At 39.0% G+C, this 19,011-nt stretch overlaps 2 protein-coding genes across 8 annotated transcripts in view; one reads left to right on the top strand and one right to left on the bottom strand.

The window, feature by feature from the left end:
• The window catches only part of LOC134840615 (leucine-rich repeat-containing protein 43-like), a 34,490-nt gene extending 20,565 nt beyond the window's left edge, over positions 1 to 13,925 (bottom strand). For 4 of the 7 annotated variants that reach the window (XM_063856541.1, XM_063856545.1, XM_063856543.1 and 1 more), the window contains exons 1-9: positions 13,741 to 13,925; positions 13,607 to 13,661; positions 12,904 to 13,097; positions 12,625 to 12,735; positions 12,397 to 12,527; positions 11,887 to 12,007; positions 5,701 to 5,904; positions 5,249 to 5,386; positions 4,990 to 5,047 (exon numbers count right to left, since the gene is read on the bottom strand). In XM_063856541.1, coding sequence (XP_063712611.1) covers positions 4,990 to 5,047; positions 5,249 to 5,386; positions 5,701 to 5,904; positions 11,887 to 12,007; positions 12,397 to 12,527; positions 12,625 to 12,735; positions 12,904 to 13,097; positions 13,607 to 13,661; positions 13,741 to 13,833 — 1,105 coding nt within the window. In that variant the 5' untranslated portion in view covers positions 13,834 to 13,925. The remainder of the gene's footprint in view (positions 1 to 4,989; positions 5,048 to 5,248; positions 5,387 to 5,700; positions 5,905 to 11,886; positions 12,008 to 12,396; positions 12,528 to 12,624; positions 12,736 to 12,903; positions 13,098 to 13,606; positions 13,662 to 13,740) is intronic. The other 3 variants (XM_063856544.1, XM_063856547.1, XM_063856548.1) reach the window with 1 other exon arrangement.
• LOC134840616 (uncharacterized) overlaps positions 7,007 to 19,011 on the top strand; it is a 193,774-nt gene continuing 181,769 nt past the window's right edge. Inside the window, exon 1 of the mRNA XM_063856549.1 lies at positions 7,007 to 7,027. The gene's annotated coding sequence lies outside the window, so the exon portion shown is untranslated. The remainder of the gene's footprint in view (positions 7,028 to 19,011) is intronic.

Raw genomic sequence — 19,011 nt, 5'->3', positions numbered from 1 at the left:
TGCTGTGATTTACTTCTGCAACGAAATACATCAATTGAGTTTCGCGATATCGCACGTTACCCTGTTGACACCTTGTATGTGGACTATAATAAGCAGCCCATTCGTCTACTTGGGTCGATCCAAATCCCAATTTCTTCTGGTGGCTGGAGGGTGGATAACGCTCAGGTCCTCATTTCGGAGAACAGAGCTCGTAATCTCCTTGGTTTGGACTTGCAGGAGCAACTGGGTGTTGTTACTACACAGTTGAAAGCTGAATCAGTTCAGTCGCTGGAGTATAATTCGTCGGATCCGATATCAGAATGCTGGAGTTCCTTCTTTACCAAGAAATACGCCCATCTGTTCAGTCGTTTGGGCCGATCTAAACATCATAAAGTCTATACTAACTTCAAGTTCCCGTTGGTGCCACGTCAAATTAAAGGACGTAAAGTTCCGATTCATATTCAGGATAGGGTCGCAAACGAGATAAAACTTCTGGTGGAGCAAGGACATATTGAAAAGTTGGACAAGTGTACGACTGATTTCTTCATAGCACCGATTGTGCTAACTGCAAAGAAAGGTGGCTCTATTAAACTGGCCCTTAATGCTAAGCCAATGAACGCTCAGATCTGGAAAAACAAGTACCAGATGCCGAATATTGATGAACTCATTGATTCCGCGGCACAAATCATAACAAGAAATGTTCCTGGAAAGGTTTGGTTCACGTCCTTGGATTTGAAGTATGCGTTTAGTCAGTTGCCATTGTCATCACTCACTAGCTCAGTCACTGTAATTTCAATATTCTAGGTAGCGAGGCGACGGGAACGTACCGATTCAAGACCGGATTTTATGGGCTGACTGACATGCCTACCGAGTTCCAGAAGGCAATGGATTGTACCTTACAAGGGCTAGAAGGTGTTATTTGTTACCTTGACGACATTCTGATAGTCACTAAAGGAGATGTTCAAGGCCATAACGAACTGGTCGAAAAGGTCATGCATAGACTTGATGAGGAAGGATGGGCTCTCAAATCGAGTAAGTGCGAATTCTCTGTTAACCAACTAACTTGGCTTGGATATGACATTAATGAGGACGGTTGATCTCCTAAATTTTCTAAGATCGATGCCATACAAGCACTCAAACCACCGAGAACATCAAAGCAATTTCGTTCTTTTATGGGCACGTTAAACCATTTGCAAAGGTTTATTCCTGATTTGCATACCCATACTGTTCATTTACGGGCATCCTTAAAAGCCTGTAATAAACAGTCGTTCTTGTGGGGAGAGGGAACAGAATAAGGCCTTTAACGACATAATCATTCTGATTGCGAAAATTCCGAGTCTTTATCACTTTGATTCATCGAAGGGTTCGAGGGTCAAATGCGATGCTAGTCATAATGGTTTAGGAGCTTGCCTCGAACAAGAAGTTGAACCTGGAGTTTGGGCTCCAACTGCTTTTGCTTCGCGTTTCCTTAACAATGCGGAGGTTAAATATAGTACAAATGAATTGGAGTTATTGGCAATCGTTTGGGCCTGTGAACATTTCCGTACTTATCTGTTAGGTTACAACGTTTTCAAGTGTTGACCGATCATAAAGCTATATCAGCATAAAATGAACATTATAATATTAAACCGTATCAGTCTCGTCTTGCTCGTTGGGCAGATCGTTTGTTACCTTTTGATTTTGAGGTTATTCACGTCCCAGGGGTCACGCTGGGGATAGTCGATTATTTATCACGTTATCCTACGTTTCCAGCTCCTGAGCCCTCTAAATATGATGAACCTTTCGTAGTTAAATCTATTGAGGCTTTCCAAAAGGCCCTCTCTTTTATTAACTCTTATAATGTCTCTACGGTGTGGGATCAAAATTGTTTGCCGCCGCAAGAGGTGTTCGTTCAATTTGTATCACGGTATAATGGTACTAGTTGTTTACGTCACTCGCCGATTGGGGGCGATAATAGTGTTACTCAATGTTTCAACCAATCATATCGTAGTATGCAAATGGATTGTTTGCGTTATTTGCCAAAAGAGGGCGTCGACTTATGCTGGAAACGGGAACTGGAAACGTAGGATAACGTTATAAATAATCGACTATCCCCAGTGTGACCCCTGGGACGTGAATAACCTCAAAATCAAAAGGTAACAAACGATCTGCCCAACGAGCAAGACGAGACTGATACGATTTATTATTATAATTTTCATTTTATGCTGATATGATAGCTTTATGATCGGTCAACACTTGAAAACGTGTACCTAACAGATAAGTACGGAAATGTTCACAGGCCCAAACGATTGCCAATAATTCCAATTCATTTGTACTATATTTAACCTCCGCATTGTTAAGGAAACGCGAAGCAAAAGTAGTTGGAGCCCAAACTCCAGGTTCAACTTCTTGTTCGAGGCAAGCTCCTAAACCATTATGACTAGCATCGCATTTGACCCTCGAACCCTTCGATGAATCAAAGTGATAAAGACTCGGAATTTTCGCAATCAGAATGATTATGTCGTTCCTCGCCCCACAAGAACGACTGTTTATTACAGGCTTTTAAGGATGCCCGTAAATGAACAGTATGGGTATGCAAATCAGGAATCAACCTTTGCAAATGGTTTAACGTGCCCATAAAAGAACGAAATTGCTTTGATGTTCTCGGTGGTTTGAGTGCTTGTATGGCATCGATCTTTGAAAATTTAGGAGAATAACCGTCCTCATTAATGTCATATCCAAGCCAAGTTAGTTGGTTAACAGACAATTCGCACTTACTCAATTTTGGGTCACTATCCTGGTCTACATCTATGAAATTACAATCCAGAGGGACCTGACTTCTCATTTTCTTGCACCAGATTGACACGTCGTTTCGATGAATTACAACATTTCGCGAAATGACCTCGTTTCCGACAGAGATTACACGTTACGTGGACAAGATTTTCGGTGCTCCAGACTAAAAGGATTACCACAAAAGTAACATGACTTAATTGTTAGATTGTTCTGTGACGCTTATCGATCACTTTGGTTTTGAGGATAATTCCGTTTCCCTCTAGATGATTGAATGGAGAAAGTAGGTTCTTTTTTAACCTTGATACCATTTGAATGTTGATTATGAGGAAGTAGTTTTTGGAATTGGGCAGATGTATTTGTCCCTTTTTCGCACTCAAGTGCGAGCTTGAAGGTGCCATCTAGATCGGCCTTAGCCTTGATAAGTTGTTGTTTAACATCTATATCTCGAATTCGTCCAATAAAGAGGACTTTCAAAGTCTCACTTTCTTGATCATGAGGCCAATTACACAGAGCCACTTGGGCGCTCAGACGAGCGTAGAATGACGAGAAAGTGTCATTTTCAAGCATGAAAACCGTGTTATACAGTTTGATACGTTCCACCGTATATTCTCGTTCAACCTTGAATAATGTTTCACAGCCATTATGAAATTCACGAAAAGGAATATTACTGATGTCCGTGTGAGGAAATGAGTCAGCGAATCGTCTCCTCCCTTCGTTCCCCAGAGCGAAGAACAAGCGAGACTTCATACGGGCTTCAGCTTCGTGATAAAACCAATTCTGACTGATCCGAGGGCCTTTTCTCCTCCTCTCGAAGTTTAACTCGTTAATTCTTCGAATCGCCGCTTGATCCCGCTGTCTTCAGGCTTCGGCCGCTCCAGCGTCCTCGCCATCAGCAATTGACTCAGGTCTTGGCGGAGGTTCATCAACAACCTCAGTGGGTTCGGTTAAAAGATCGTGAGGATTGATATTATCCTTCAGACCAGCGGCCAAGAAAAATTGAGCAATCCAAGATTCCCACAGGAATGGCGGGTTAATGGAGGCTTTCGCCCAGAAAGAGGGAATGCCTAACAGGTCAGTCCTGTCTTCGTTCACAGGAACTGCTGGCTCCGCCATAAGATTTACCGAGCTTTTAGGATTAAAACTTTGTTGTTTGAACAATAAGTAAGTTGTTTTAGAGTTGAATAATTAGTTGCTTGAATCACTTTATTGCTTGGTTTCGAATAAATATTCTGAATATGAAGTTTATCCTGAATGAACATGAGTTTTAAAGTTGAACAAAGTTTATCTAGCAAACAGTATAGATATCGGAAGAGAATGAACACGCTCTGCGTGGTATTAAATATAGTTTAGCACAATGACCTCGGTTAGTATAATTAACATCAATCTGCAGTGAGACTGCAAAAGAACAAGTAAATAACGAGGTACCGAAGATCGCCTCACGACAGTTAATCAAAAATTACGCCAAAAAATACCCGGTCAATCACAGACATTATTATATCAAAGTGAGCTCCTTATGTAGGCCTAAAAACTTTAAGAAAAGTATATTCTCCAAAAAAAAATTGAAAATTGTTTTTAAATAAATAGTTGGTATTTTTTATAGTAAGAACGACCTTTTTTGTCTATCAAACAAAAATAAATTAACTTATACAAAGTTTTGGAGAATATATCTTTCTGAAAGTTTGTTGGGCTTTGTAAGGGGCTCACTTTGATATTATTAAGTCTGTGATTGACTGGGTATTTGTGGCGAAATTTTTGATTAACTAAGAAAAGCCAAAGTTACCCTTTTTTGGGGTAAAATGTTGGGCCCGAACTTCGCAAAACAAATTACACCATAAGAATTCTGCTAAACTTTCAAGCAAGTTTTGTCTTCATAAGTTTTCATCTAAACTTAACCCAATTTGAGAAAAACGCGTTTTAAATTTCAAGTTTAACGCAATTTGTCCGGTTAATTTAAATCAGCACTGTACTATACATGGTGGTCTCAACTTTTCGACAAAGGTCATAATTAAAAAAAACGCTATTTTGGAGCGATAAAAACCATCGATGACTATGCCATCAGTGAAAATAACTGTTTTTTAAATGAAACATTGTAATTCAATGTCTTTTTGTATGAGGTTTTAATAAAAAGTTTTAAAATAAACTAAATGCCACAAATTAACTGTGCGCACAATTTCTTAAAATGTTTTTTTTTAAACTTCCATAAAGATAAACTCCAGTCACGATAAAAGAGTTCATTACCTTGCTCCAGCTCTTCGATTGACTTTTGCACTGGTGACTTTGCTTTGCCCTTTGGAGCCTGAAAAAAATCAGGAAGCTATATTTGGGTTTGCGAAGCAAACCTTACTTATTAAATTTACGTTACAAAAAATTATTGCTAAGCCCACAATTTTTCAAATTTTCAGCTTTAGTTTTCGATTTGCTATTTCAAGTCATATAAAAAACTTTTCGAAGTCAAGCAGCTCGGAGTCATTTAACACCGGTTTGTAATAAAACCCACCTTTTTGGCTGCATTTTCTTTCTCCTGGCCTTCATTTAGCATTTCACTTGACTTGAGCAGTCGCTTCTCTACATTGGAGATGAATGGAAACTTGAGATAGTATTTCCTCTCAATCACTGGGAACTCAGAGGCACCGGCCTAGAACATTGCAAACAGTTAAAGTGCGAACCAGCTCATTCTATCTGACGAAACATTCAATAAAGGTATTTGTTCAATTTTTTTCAACTGTGAGTGGTTTATTTATCGAATAGAATTTCAAAATTAAAAAGAATTGAAGGATATCCTAGAGCTGGTTACGTAGCAAAAAGGTCATTAAGTAGACTCGTCGTAAGCCAATCCAATCGAGAACAGAAAAAAAAATTATTTCGCTTACGTGTCTATTTCAGGACATGTCTACTTTTTTTGCCGCACACCTCTAGAGCTAATAGAGTATGAATATCATGTAATCTGACCTCATCTACCTCGGCGGCTGGATTAGGCAGGCCCCTAACAAAGGGAAGTTTAATTGTAAGCCTGGCCTCGTTCTTCAGTAGCTCAGTCCCTCTCTTGTTCAGGCCTTTGAAGTCGTGTCTCTCGTCGGCAGTGATTATGACGTCATCCAGACTGGTGAGACTTCCGAGACTGTCGACTGTGTAGCCACGGTAACTTGGCATCAACTGAAACGACAACACCGACTCAATTGACCACATGAGTAAGTCAGTTCCCAATTAACTGGCTTTTAACCTCTGTTAGAAATGGTATGTCTTTTATCTCGTGATTCCGCAATCAAAAAGCGCTTGATATTTGGAACCGGTCCTCTTGGCTTCAATCCACTTTAAAGTTTCCCTTCATTTCACTTTTAAATTTTTCTAAAACAAATATCGGTGGCGTCCTGAATAACAAAGACAGATATGCGCGAAAAGCAAAATTAGCCAATCAAAAACGAAGCTTCGAAAATTACAAAAACTCAAATGCATTAAATGTACTTTAAGCAAATAGGAGCTTGCTACGGTTTTAGAACAATTTGGTTTAGGAGACGATGCTTTATTTCTCAAGAGATATTATTAAATATATTTGTTAATAAATGCTTCTTGAAATACTTCTAGAAACTCATAGAAAACGTCATACCTGGAAAATTATAAAGCAATGAGCAACCACCATTGGTTGCAAAATTGCAACCCCTAGGAGTACTTGACTCACTTTCGGGTTATGAATTTTTTTACCGACTTTTCGATTTGAAAGTAACGGAATATTTGAGCTCGGGGTGAATTTTTTTTCTTCAGACATATTTCGACTTTTTAACTAGCCATTTTTGACAAAAATTTTGGAAATATCTTTTCAAAAGGGAAAATATCTTTTCAAATTTAAGCTCAGGACAACAATACCTTTTGGAAGATATCAAAAAAATTCCGTCAAAAAAGGCTAATTAAAAAGTCGAAAATTGTCTGAAAAAAATAATCGGTAAATAAGCACAAATAATCGGTGACTTTAGTATCGCAAGTCGGAACAAAAACAACAACAGAAGGTTTAGGACTATAATCCCAGGGTTCGTATCAAACACAAATTCATCGTTCAGTTTGTAAAATTGAGTTTCTTTAAGTCTTTACAGTTATTGCAGCCACATAAAATGCACAAATTGCACAGATTTGATTCATTGTAAAGTATTTTGAAGAACTTCTTGTTAAGCTCCAACAGACAGCAATCAGGATCAAACAGAAAGTCGAATTTGGAGTATTCGTTGAATGAACTCGCCAGATGAAGATGACAGCCTAATTGTTATGATAAACTTATTAAATAGTTTCAGCAGCCGAAATGGAAAGTAACATGGTTCATGATGTAGGTGAACAAGGAGCTTCGGCCAGCAATATTAGTTCAAACGAAACTATTGATTATCCAGAGCTGAGGTATCAAGATCAAACTCCCATCGCTCCGAAAGACAAAAAGTAGAAAAGATCTTGTTCTGAGTTGAGCCCCATATTAGACGAAATTGAAGTAACATCGCTGGTCAGAGATCTTAAAAGCTCAGGCAAACAAACTCTAGACTCGCAAATGGCAACAATTATAAATGAAATAAAAACGACACTCCTTAAAACTGTTCACGAAGCTATAGCCCATAAAATGCAATTGCTAAAGAAGCAAATACTCGATGAAGCTAAAGATAACAGACTATCAGGGGCGACAATGTGACCTAGAAGCTCGTAGTGAAGCTGAACTTATAGAAGGATACAACCGCAGAGACAACGTCAGAATAATTGGACGAAAAATGTAAAAAAGCAATGAAGAAAGTATTTAGAAAGCCAACAAAATAGCCAACGCAATAGAAGCTAATGTTTCGGAATCTGACATTTAAATTGCCATTCAATTTCCGACGAGGAAACATCATCCACGAACTATGATCGTTCGCTTCGCAAAAAGAATCGGCAAAGTCAATCTCTTAAGGAATAAGAAGAAACTTTTTCAGTCTTCTACGATGAGAGACGTGAAAATATATTTGAGTATTTGACTGCACCTAGAGTCAAGTTCCTCAATTCGATGAAAAAAGATGCCCGAATAGAATCTGCCTTGACGCGCGAGGGATTTGTTTACTTCAAATATACAAACAATGAGGTGGTGCAATGAAAAAGAGGTCTATATGAAGGAGGAATACAACTAGAGTACTCATTCAATGACGTTGAGAGCTGCTTCTATAAACAATGAAATGATATCCTCAAGCCAACAAAGTGCTAGTAGTGCTAAAAACCATGTTGCTCACTTTTGAAAGGTACCAAAAATAAATACAAGATTTATTTTAAAAAAAACACCACGATGAACTAGAAGCGCTTATAGGCAGTCTTGAGTCACCACCTAACATATTAGCTCTAACTGAGACATGGCTAAATCAAACATACTAAATAAATTGTTATAAAATAACTGGGATTGAACCATTGATATCAAAAAAGAGAATTTGAATGAAATGACGAGGTGTAATGATTCAAGTTGACAAAAATTGTGAGGTGATCAAAGAAATAAAATGTAAACTTGCGAAAAGTATGCAAGTTAGAATAATGAAAAAAACTTATATTTTAGTCGTGATATACAACCCTCCTAGGACTGACAAAATGTTTTTTATTGAACAATTTGACTCTCTCCTTGATCGTCTATCACTAAAAAACACTCCCGTCATTATATGTGGCGATATAAACATCGATATAATGCTTTATAATCTAGCCACATCAAAATACTTAGATGTCATAACTTCCAATGGATTCAATATTCTCAATCAGGAACCAACAACAATCATGGAAATGGCACAAACTTGCCTAGATCAATTTATAGTTTAAGATGTACATCATCAAAAACTACACCTTTTGTATAATCAAGGTTTTTCGGCTCATATTCCAGTTGAACTACAAGTTTTTATTAAAAGAAATTAAAAATGAAAGCAAGGTCAGCTATAGAGACACATCACTCATCAAAAACGATGAACAAGTTCAGCAGTTAAACACAGAGCTCGAAAAGCAGTTGCAATCATTTAATCCTCAGCAACATATTTCAAATGAATCTTTTGCTGAGTTTGAAGAAAAATTCAGTCGAGTCTTCCACAAATTTGCCCTAATAGTAATAAGAAACGTATCCAAAAACAACAAGACCAAGTGGTTTTCAAATACATTAAAAAATTTAATTTCAAAAAGAAATCGATTTTATCGAGCGTGGAGCTTAAACTTGTCGAATCCATTGGCTTTACAAAGATACAAAATCCAAAGATTAAAAGTCGAAAAAGAACTGATGATAGCTAAATCAAGGTTCTACTGTGAAAAGTTTGAAAATTGTATAGGTGACTCAGGACAAGTTTATAGGTTTTTAGATACAACAAAAGGAAAATCCAGAAAGAATGCGGTCATTAGATAATTGCTAGCTAACAATGGTTGCAAATTACTTTTCAACCTGATATAAACAACGAATTAAATATTTTTTTCGCCAGCATCGGTGAAAAGTTAAGTTCAATTATACCTCAAACATCGTTTGATATATCAATCGAGCCGAAATTCTCAAATTACATTTATCCTTGTCAAGACAGGAATAAGTAAAACTATTGATCAGTTGAAAAGGAAGACAACTGCAGGAATTGATGACATCAGTAATAAACTAATCAAGGTTGCATCCAGTAAAATTGTTCATCATCTGACCAAACTGATAAATTATTCAATGAAAAGCAGAAAGTTTCCAGCTGTATTAAACAGAGCTAAAATGCTTCCATTTTTTAAAAAAGGACCGAAGTTAGATAAGTAAAATTACAGATCTATTTCTCTGCTCAATTGTGTGAGTAAAATTTTAGAAAAGTGTATGTATGTCAGAACATATAATTACATGGAGGAACTAACTATTTTATTGCAAGCAACATGGCTTCAGATCTAAGCATAATACAATAGATGAAATAGCAGAATTTATTGAAAAACTCGCTCTTACAAAGGTATCATTGAAGTTCCGTTGTTCAGATTGATTTAAAAAAGCGTTTGATACACTGGATCATTCTATCTTGGAAAGAAAATGGGTTATTATGGCTTGGATGAGCCATGTTCAACTTGGATAAAAAGCTATCTTTCAAAAAGAGTTCAATGCGTTGAAATGAATGATGAACGATCATCTTGGGCAAACTCCAAGGCTCATACTCGGTCCATTACTGTTTCTGATTTACATTAAGGTTCTTCGATTAGCACGTAAAAGCTGCGACGTTTTTCTCATTGCCGACGATACAAACATAAATAGGTTATCTTGCGGGATTCCAGAAAATAATAATGATATGGATAAAGTCTCTCATGGATTAAAGGCAAATAAATTAAGTCTAAACTTTGAAAAACAGTACAAGTTAATATAACAAACAAAAGCGCTTCTAGCATTCCAATATTTAGGAATAATACTAGATTCCAAGCTTAATTTTCGTAAGCACAGCAAAACTGTTAATGCAAAGCTGCGTCGCCAATGCAGAATCCTTTCTAAAGTTAGGCATTATGTTTCTCGATGGGTATTACTGCGTTATTATGATAAAATTGTTAAATCTATCAATTAATACGGTATCCTCATTTATGGTTGTGTAAGCTAGAATGCCCTTTTACCCATCCTTAATTTACACGTAATTCGTACCATATTTTTTCACGAAAAATCAGAAAAATGTTACATCATTATTCGGTAAAAGAGGAATTACAACTGCTCGTGAGCTATATGTTTACGATTTTTTGAAGTTTCTGCTTCGATCTTTGGCCAAACTGCATGCGAGTGAACCTTTAAAGAATTTATTTGAATTCATTGTATATAATCGAAATACCAGCTCATCGAAAAAAGGGCTGTTGAAAATAACCTTAGCTAGAACTGATATGCAAAATTCTCAAAAAAACACCGCGGATCAAAGCTGTTCAATCTGTTACAAAAAAATAACTTGGTCTCTTTAGAGATGCAAAGCTTGAATGAAGCCCAGTTTTTAAAAGTGATACATCGCTCAAAAAATCTCTTTATCATAGAAAACAACATGCTTTCCACGTTTATTTTTACTTGAATTCGATCTGAGTTGAGTTCAAAACAATAGCATATTGAGCTTTCACCAGTTGTTGCATATCAATTAGTTTGGGTTCAATTTGTATCTTACAAACTAAACCCCATCTTGGGCTTGTTCACTGGTTACTGCCGCATGGTCTCAGTTAGGTGTCCGCTGACTAAAAAGCCTTCATCCTGCCCTGCGTGTGTTATGGAGTCTATAGAGACATGGCACAGTTAGCAGAAACAGTAACCGAATAGTGAACAAGTTCAAGAATATTAATTAAACCGGAAGTAAGGGCCTACGACAAGCGATTTTCAGTGCCAAATAAGTTTTTTTTGTGTGAAACTCTGGAGAAAAGTTTTATCCTGTGACATAAACTAAACCATACTTGATCAGATTGCTAAGACGGCCGGTAATTAAACAGTTCAGCTAACCATAAGAGCTTCATTTGCGAGAATATGAAAATTAGGTCTAACTTGAATAACTATTACCAAAATACTTCTAACCTATTTAATTTAGCATAAATTTTTTTGTTACGGACTATTAAATTGAATGTCAAGTTTGTTAATGTCGATTTTGTGTAAAGGGCAGCCGCGTGCAACCCAAGTGGGTTCGCTGACTGTCCTCTCAGAGGTATTTGTTGTATGTATGCTTAGTTGTTTATAACGAGTATCTCTTGAGAGAAAAATCTTCTTCTTCTTCTTCAGGCTCAGAACCAGTAGTCCGAGTCACACTTCTTCAGGCACATCTGATTGCAGACAAAACTTTATCGACCAGGTAAGAAATTTTTTTCTCCAAATTTCAGATAAAAACTATTATGGTTCCGAAACTCAATTTTACAAACTGAACGATCAATTTTGAGCCATTCCATCACTGCGCACACGTTCTTGATTTAATTAAGACTCTTGAACTTGTTCACTATTCGGTTAGTATTTCTACTAACTATGTCACGTCTCTATAGGTTGAAAATTTTCGCTCGCGCATTCGGACCCTGTGATTCGAATAGCACCTAAATCCTGCCAGCATGCTTACAGTTAGGCTTATGAATTCTTTTCATTCCCACTTTTCACTTTTTTAAAAGCAGGAATGAAGAATGAAACAATTAATAATACGAGCGACAAAACGGTCTGAAGAAAAAATGACTCACTGAGACTGGGTTTCCACAGAGGAGCAGAGTCCTCAACTTGGGAAGAGTTTTTAGATTTTCCACTAGCAGCAGCAGATCCGTGAGACTGTTGTCTCCTAGATCCAGAGACATCAGGTTAGGCCTAAGCCACACAATTAAGTTTTATCGGTTACAAATACTTTTTCTTTCAAAAATTGTTCTCGGCATAGCAGCTCCCTTTAGTGTAGTGAATAGCTCAAAATCACTGAACTTCAAAACATTGCGACTCAAACATTTGCGTTTGCTAATCAATTCATTCTATAGTTGATGCCAAATTGTTGGCAATATATTTTCAGTCAACGATTCCGAACGAAGTAAATTAACCTAAACCTTCTCATTTTGACGTCAAATTTCATCTTATAACTAATTTCAACATGTAAAAACGGTTAGCGTTAGCAGAAAACCAATAAACCTAAAATACAATAGCTTTTAGCCGACTAAACTGCTAAGGTCACCGATATCGCCAACAGTCTGGAATTAACTATAATTTACCAATATGTAATGGAAATATGACTGGATAGATTCTCGAGGCTGTTTTTGGCAAGTCCGAGGTGCTGAAGAGGGGGCGGATTCTTGATCAGACTTTCGATGTCCGATATCAAATTTGCATTCAGTTCCAAAACCTAGAAAAAACGTATTTCAGTTCCAGAATAGTAAAATTAGCGCTATTAATTACATTAACTTTAGGTTTCAGATCAATTTTGCTCTTTTCGATCTTACCTTCAATTTGGGCGGCAAGAATTCTGACTTGATTATCGAAATGTAATTTGCACTCAATGAAAGCTCCTCAAGATTTTTCAAATCCAGAAGCTTCTCGTCTATGTTCGTCACCTATTTAAAAATTTAAACTCTTAAATCGGATGTGGGGTTGCCCAATGATTGTGCTAATTGTTTAACCTCATTGTCACCTACGATTTTCCTTAGCTTATTCTTTGACCTTTTGCCATCAAAAAACCGACTAAAGACTAAAATGGAGCATTTTCTTGGAATCAAACTAACATTCTTATCAATTAGTCGAAGTGTTCTAAAAGTCTTCTGCAGAAAATCGGGCGTCAGTTTGTGTGGATCAGTGATTGCCAGTTTTTTCAATGAGGGAAGTTCCTCGCTCCATTCTGATTCCGAGTACCAAGGAGACTTGAAATTAGTGATCAGCTGGTTAAGGGTTTCCACGTGATCTTTCTCACTCCCATACTCTAGTAAAAAAAATCGCCCATGTCCGTTCAATGCTCAATAGGAAAAAAATCACTTATTTTCTTAAACTTTCTCAAAAAACCTAATCGATCCACAAGCGGCTTTATTACTCTGGATGAGTCTTGACTGAATTGATGTACGCCAAGTCAATGCAAACCTACCCATGACCCCGATCACAATGGGTACTAATTCAGACAGTGCTCGGATCTGATCGTTCAATGCTTCCGATGCATTGACTGAACTAGCCATCATTTTACTGGGCCAGACTCTAACAAGTCAGCTAAAATTTTCTCTGATTGCCTGGTTAATACTTTAGTAGGGCTATGTATAACTATGTGTAATGTGAAATATTGTAAAATAAAAATAAAATGTGAAGTTGACTTACACTCTCTCCTTGAAATTTATTTCAAATTGCTAATAAAGTGTTCTTTTTTTTATATATGCCCATTCAACTCAATGGATCTAATCTGCGGTTCAAGGAGGGATGCGCCACATATAACTCGAAGCTTACCTGTTGTTGTATTCGAGTACATTCGAGTTGCTAACGGAAGCTTTGGTGACATTTGCTGAAACAAACCAAACAAAGACCTTATTTTCTGCAGGTAACCTGCTACTAGATTGGAAACTTTTTAACCGAAAACCTACCCATGACCCCGATCCAAATGGGTACTCCTTCAGACAGAGAGCTCGGAGCTGATCGTTCAATGCTTCCGAAGCATTGACTGAACTAACCATCATTCTACTAGGCCAGACTCTAACGAGTCGGTTGTTAACTATATCTTCTATAAGACTGAATTCTACCAATTTATCGATTACGTTAAAATTGTTAACGGAACAAACATTTTGGTGCATCATCAGGTTTAAAAAGCTAACTAATATGTACAGAAAGATCAAAAATCATTAAAAGTGTCAAACACATTATTCAAAAAATATATATCAAAATGTTACATAAGTTTATTGGCAATCAAATTTTCAATATCCCACCAAATTTATTCTGAGAGTTTGTAATTTTTCTCAATTTCTTAATCCCAAACTTTCGTTTTGATTTTCTTGCTAACATGTCGATTTAAAAATAAACAATCTGACGGTTCCGAGTTTGGAACTAGAGCTTCAATGTTAGCTCCCATCTTCAAAACTCGTCACGCGTGTTAAGTCCTGGCTTCTTGTGACATTCGACCAGAATACCGTCAAAATGCATGGCGATTTCGAGCTTTTAATGTGACCGTGAACTGGGAAGATCGGCGGTTTTAGCTGATTAGTAGTGTTAATCTGACGATTTGACGAATGGGGAATGGTCAGTTAGGCGTGACGTAATAAATTTTTAGAATTCGGTCACAAATAAAGACACGTCACGACCTTGAAATTTCGCGACAACTGAAAATGAGAAAAAACACAAGTTTCGTTGAAATAGACGAGCTGAACCACAAGCCTACGATACAAACTGAAATTGCAATTGAAATTATTGTTGGAAGACCATTCCAAAGCAATTCCCGAAAACCAGGAAGGGGGTTGGGACGACGTAACCAGCCTTCCGGAAAGAAGATGAGACTGATTTTTGTCCTGATTCCAGAATTCGGAAGGGTCTCGGGAACGGGAAAAGAACTCAAACTTTATTTTAACAAACTTTTAGCTTCCTGGAATGTCCTGTTTTGAATTAATAACTTACAAATTTGTTTTCAGATAATGAGAAGCTAGGAGTTGAGGGAAAGGGTTCATCCTACTTCAATGCGAATGATGATTTTTATCTACTGAACAAAAACAATAGTACAATAATGAATAAGTAGCTGCCCTGTTTTTAGGAGTGAACTCGTTAGTGAAATTTTGATATCACCCTCTGAAGTAATCCACGCACAAAGCATTGAATTTGGTGATAGGTATGTCTCAGCTTTCGCTGATCTCTCGCTGTTGCTCACTTTTGAACCAATCATAAAAGAACCTTGCTTTTCTTCAAGGCACAAGGATTTTTAACAGTCGCATACTTAAGTCACATATGAGATTAAAGAAAAATAGGCCCTACAACCATTAGCTCAAGAGACAGGGACACTATCTCTTGTGTTTTTCTACCTCAAACGGTCGGAGCCAATTCGGTTCACTTGCGACATGAGACTACAAACGGCGTTACAGCTTAAAGGTTACTACCAAAATACACCCCACTCTAGAAATAAGTACGCCACCATGCTCAGGTCTCAAAATACCCAGGGCACGCGAACGCCGTTGAAAACAGGGTCGGAACCTTACATATACAGTTACTTTTTATTAGACAGTGGAACTTTGATCCATTTCAGATGAATCAATCTAAAACTCTTCCTAACTCAACATAACATTGTAAAACACACTCAAGAAATTTAAATTGGGTACTTACATACCGACACGAGTTCTGTAATCGAGTAACTAAATTAATAAGCTACTCTATAATTAATCCAGTAATCATGTTTTACTCAAAAAGTTTGAAATGAATAAGTTCTAAATCAAGACACAAGTTTTCTATTTTCACCATTGGGCAGCTTCAACTGTCCACCTTTCCACCGACATGCTCAATTACAATTTTTGAAAATTGCATTTCACCCCAAAATCAAGACTAAATAATGCTCAAGGTCAAACTTCCAAATATGATCGACTGGCACATACACCCCGGGCTCAAGATCGATATCCTTATCGCGTGTCATCGTCTGTCAGTGAGCCCCCAGAAAATTGAGTGCGTCTCAAGATACGGTGCCAGTGGTCATTTACAGATGTTTGCAGCAGATTTAATTTTATCTACACCCCAAAATTCACAGCCATGCAAAATTGTAACATTATCGCTAAACAGCAATCAAAATCTGCATACACCTTCACCCTGAATTTCCGCTTTGTAAGCTATCATTTCATTTTATTTTGTTTTGCCCATTCAGAAAATTGTCATGCAGCATTTTGATTTATATATTAGATATAGTGTACTAATAAAAAAAATTCTTTGCTAAAATTTCTTTTCCGTGTCCTCAGATTTCATCTGAGTTCACACTTAAGCCCGTTTTTTCCCCCGCTCACGACTCAAGAACCAACCCCTGAACACCCTCTTAAGTTCGTGCCCCGTGTCTTTGAGGTACTGGGTCCTGACACACTCGACATCGTAATTTGCCTTGCCATTTCTTCTTCGTCATCGGACCTGATCACGATCTCATCCCATGCCTTCAGCTGTTTGTAGGCTCGCATCCATTCCTTTCGCTGTTGTAGCTTCTTCGCCTGATTCGGCGGACCCTTCACTCTAGATTCCCTATTCAAACAGAAGGAATAGTGCAAGCTCAGGCTCAATTTCTTCGCCAAGTCCTCCTCCAATATCGATTCCCTCGCTTTGGTGTTATCTCGAGACACTCTACCAACCCTTTTCCACCCGTGGTTATTGCATTACGATGAGTTAACATAGATCTCTTGAAGGCCTCGGTCCCAATCTCGGCCAGGAATTGCCGATATTCTTTCTGATGTTTCTTCGTGTGATTCTTCGTCACCGTATACAGCCAAGACGTCAGCGTCGCTCGAAACCATGAAAAGAATCTCATGCGACTCCCCACGTGCCTTTATTCCTTGGGCACAGCGAGTACTTTACACGCAGTCTGGATCAACTCAAGCCTCCGCTGTAGTCAAGGGCATGTATTGACTCCACTGTTGGTGCTCTCGACTCTCGATATTTTGTCACATTCTAATCGATCCATCGCAACGCCAGCATCGTGCTCACTACAAAAAGAGTGACCTTCTGCTGGTGACCTGGTAGCCTTTTTGACCGAACTTCTTCCACGTCCCACATCAAACAGAGCTTCAAGACAATGGCATGGGCATTCCCCATGTGTCAGGTTGAAGCTTCCAACAGAGGATCAAATTCCATCATTTTCTCATGCGTCACTTCGTTTTCTTCCATGGCTGGTGCACTATTCATCGCCTTTTCAATCGTATTCTATCTCTCAAAGTAACTTGTGTCCTCGTTTTCCAGACTCCAGAGCTCTTCCACCCAGATCTCACCAAGTCCTCTCTTTGATCGATCTTCAGGCACTTCTCCTAGTATCTTCTCCCAGCAACTTGTGAGAGTGGTGCGACATCCGTGCCAATCGTACACACTTGGGCACTGAAAAAGCCTTGTCAATTAACACCCTCTGACTATATGCTTTCATCATCGCCATGTGTAGTGGATAATGGCTTCCGCACAGATTGGCCATAACTGGTCTCACCAGAGACTTCGCATTCGTTGGTAAACTGTGGTCCTCGCTCCTCGCTCACAGGAAATCCCATCTCCGCCTCGAGACCAATCTTCCATCCCCTGATGTGCATCTGGATCAATTGTAACACTGCTGGCCCAGACTCCACGCTTAACGCTGTCACAAACGGGTGTTCGGACTCCAACATCTCTAGAGATTGTAAACTGCACTTCCTCGAGAAAAATTCCAGTGCCGTCGCTACGTTTACAGTGGTGCTCGCGTAACACTCAGCCATTATCTGGACCTTGCTCTTCTCCTTCTCCGTTATGTCGCTGAACCAAGTGGCTAAGTCCATCTCTGGAAGGATTGTTTTCTGACACAGGACCGCCCAACACAAGAATGCTCTCCGGCTCCATCTCCTTTACCAGCTTGTCCAGCTTACTGGTTGCTGCACCCGATTCCCCTTGATGAGGTAGGATTATTTTGTGCACTATATGAAAATTTCCCACATCTTCATCTTTCGCTGGCGACAATCTCACCCGCTCCGTAACTTCCTCAATCAGGCTCGCGTGGGGATGTCGGCACCAAGATGGTCTCAGTAACTTCCAAATGGTCCCCAATTTCATAGACAAGACGTCGTTTCCGCTTCCCAGTTTTAATTCGCCCTTTTTGTCCGAACGCGGCACACTGATAATTTCAGGCATCTTCTCAAGTAGCAGACCTAGGCTCGGTTTTTCCCATTACGTCGGGTCAATCTCAATTATTTTCTCCGCCCAGAACTTCAACAACTCCGGTACTTCAAAATTCATGCAAGCGTTTCCAGCTTCTGAGTCCAAGAAAGGTTTGTATGCCGTCCCTATCACTCCAGACACATATTGATATTTTTCCCGTTTTGTGGGCCTTGATTAATCTTCTGTCAGAGCCAGGTTGCGATGCATATCGTGATCCTCGACGAAATTCTTGTTGGAGAACCTCCGTATTTCATCAAGCTTTTCGTGGTTCTCTAGAGACTGCCTTGAGCCATCCCCCTTGGCGATCCCAGTACTCTGGTACACATTCAGGATGACGGTGGCGACCCTCCTTTCCTTCGTTATACTTCCTATCGCTCTTTGGTGGCACGTCTGGACGGTGTTGTCAGACATCACTGACATTATCCATCTCAAGAAGCAGGTGGTATCTTTCCTCTTCCCTAGACTCAATCCCGAGTTATATGCAGCAAAGTTTTGCACCAGCATTTGGTACACGCAAATACCCGCATCCCCCATTCTGAGTTTGTCATATGAAGTCAACGGCTCTAATGACACTCCCGCCAGGCTGCGTGAAAACAGCAACTGTCCCGCCGTCCTGACAAAAGGATTCGCCATTAATGATGGTGCCAATGAGGGTGCTCTCATCGCATCTTCCAAATACTCCAGCAGCAAGTTTTCCCAAGTTTGCCCCAGCTGGCTCTGCAACTCTAGCTTATTAACTTCAGCCCTTTGTTGGGTGGCCAAACTCCGTTGCTTCCGGGAAACACCACGATCCAGTCTCTTTCTTTCCCTGGAGTCGTTCAGGCCTCCACTCCGACCATCACCTCTTTTATTTCTGGCTGCCGAGCCGCCCATGTGGGCCGCCGTCTTTCATCGCGCCAGAATCATGGGAGCTATCTCCTTCAAGTTCTTTTCTGAAACCGCATACGCTGAAGCACTTGCCTATTCTGCTTCCCGTTTTACTTCCTTGACCTTACTCCTATACTCGGGGGCAAACTGAA

Source organism: Symsagittifera roscoffensis, chromosome 2 (assembly GCF_963678635.1).
Source record: "Symsagittifera roscoffensis chromosome 2, txSymRosc1.1, whole genome shotgun sequence".
Lineage (NCBI taxonomy): Eukaryota > Metazoa > Xenacoelomorpha > Acoela > Convolutidae > Symsagittifera > Symsagittifera roscoffensis.
Note: the sequence above shows the minus strand (reverse complement) of the source record. Positions and strands in the feature narration are given on the sequence as shown.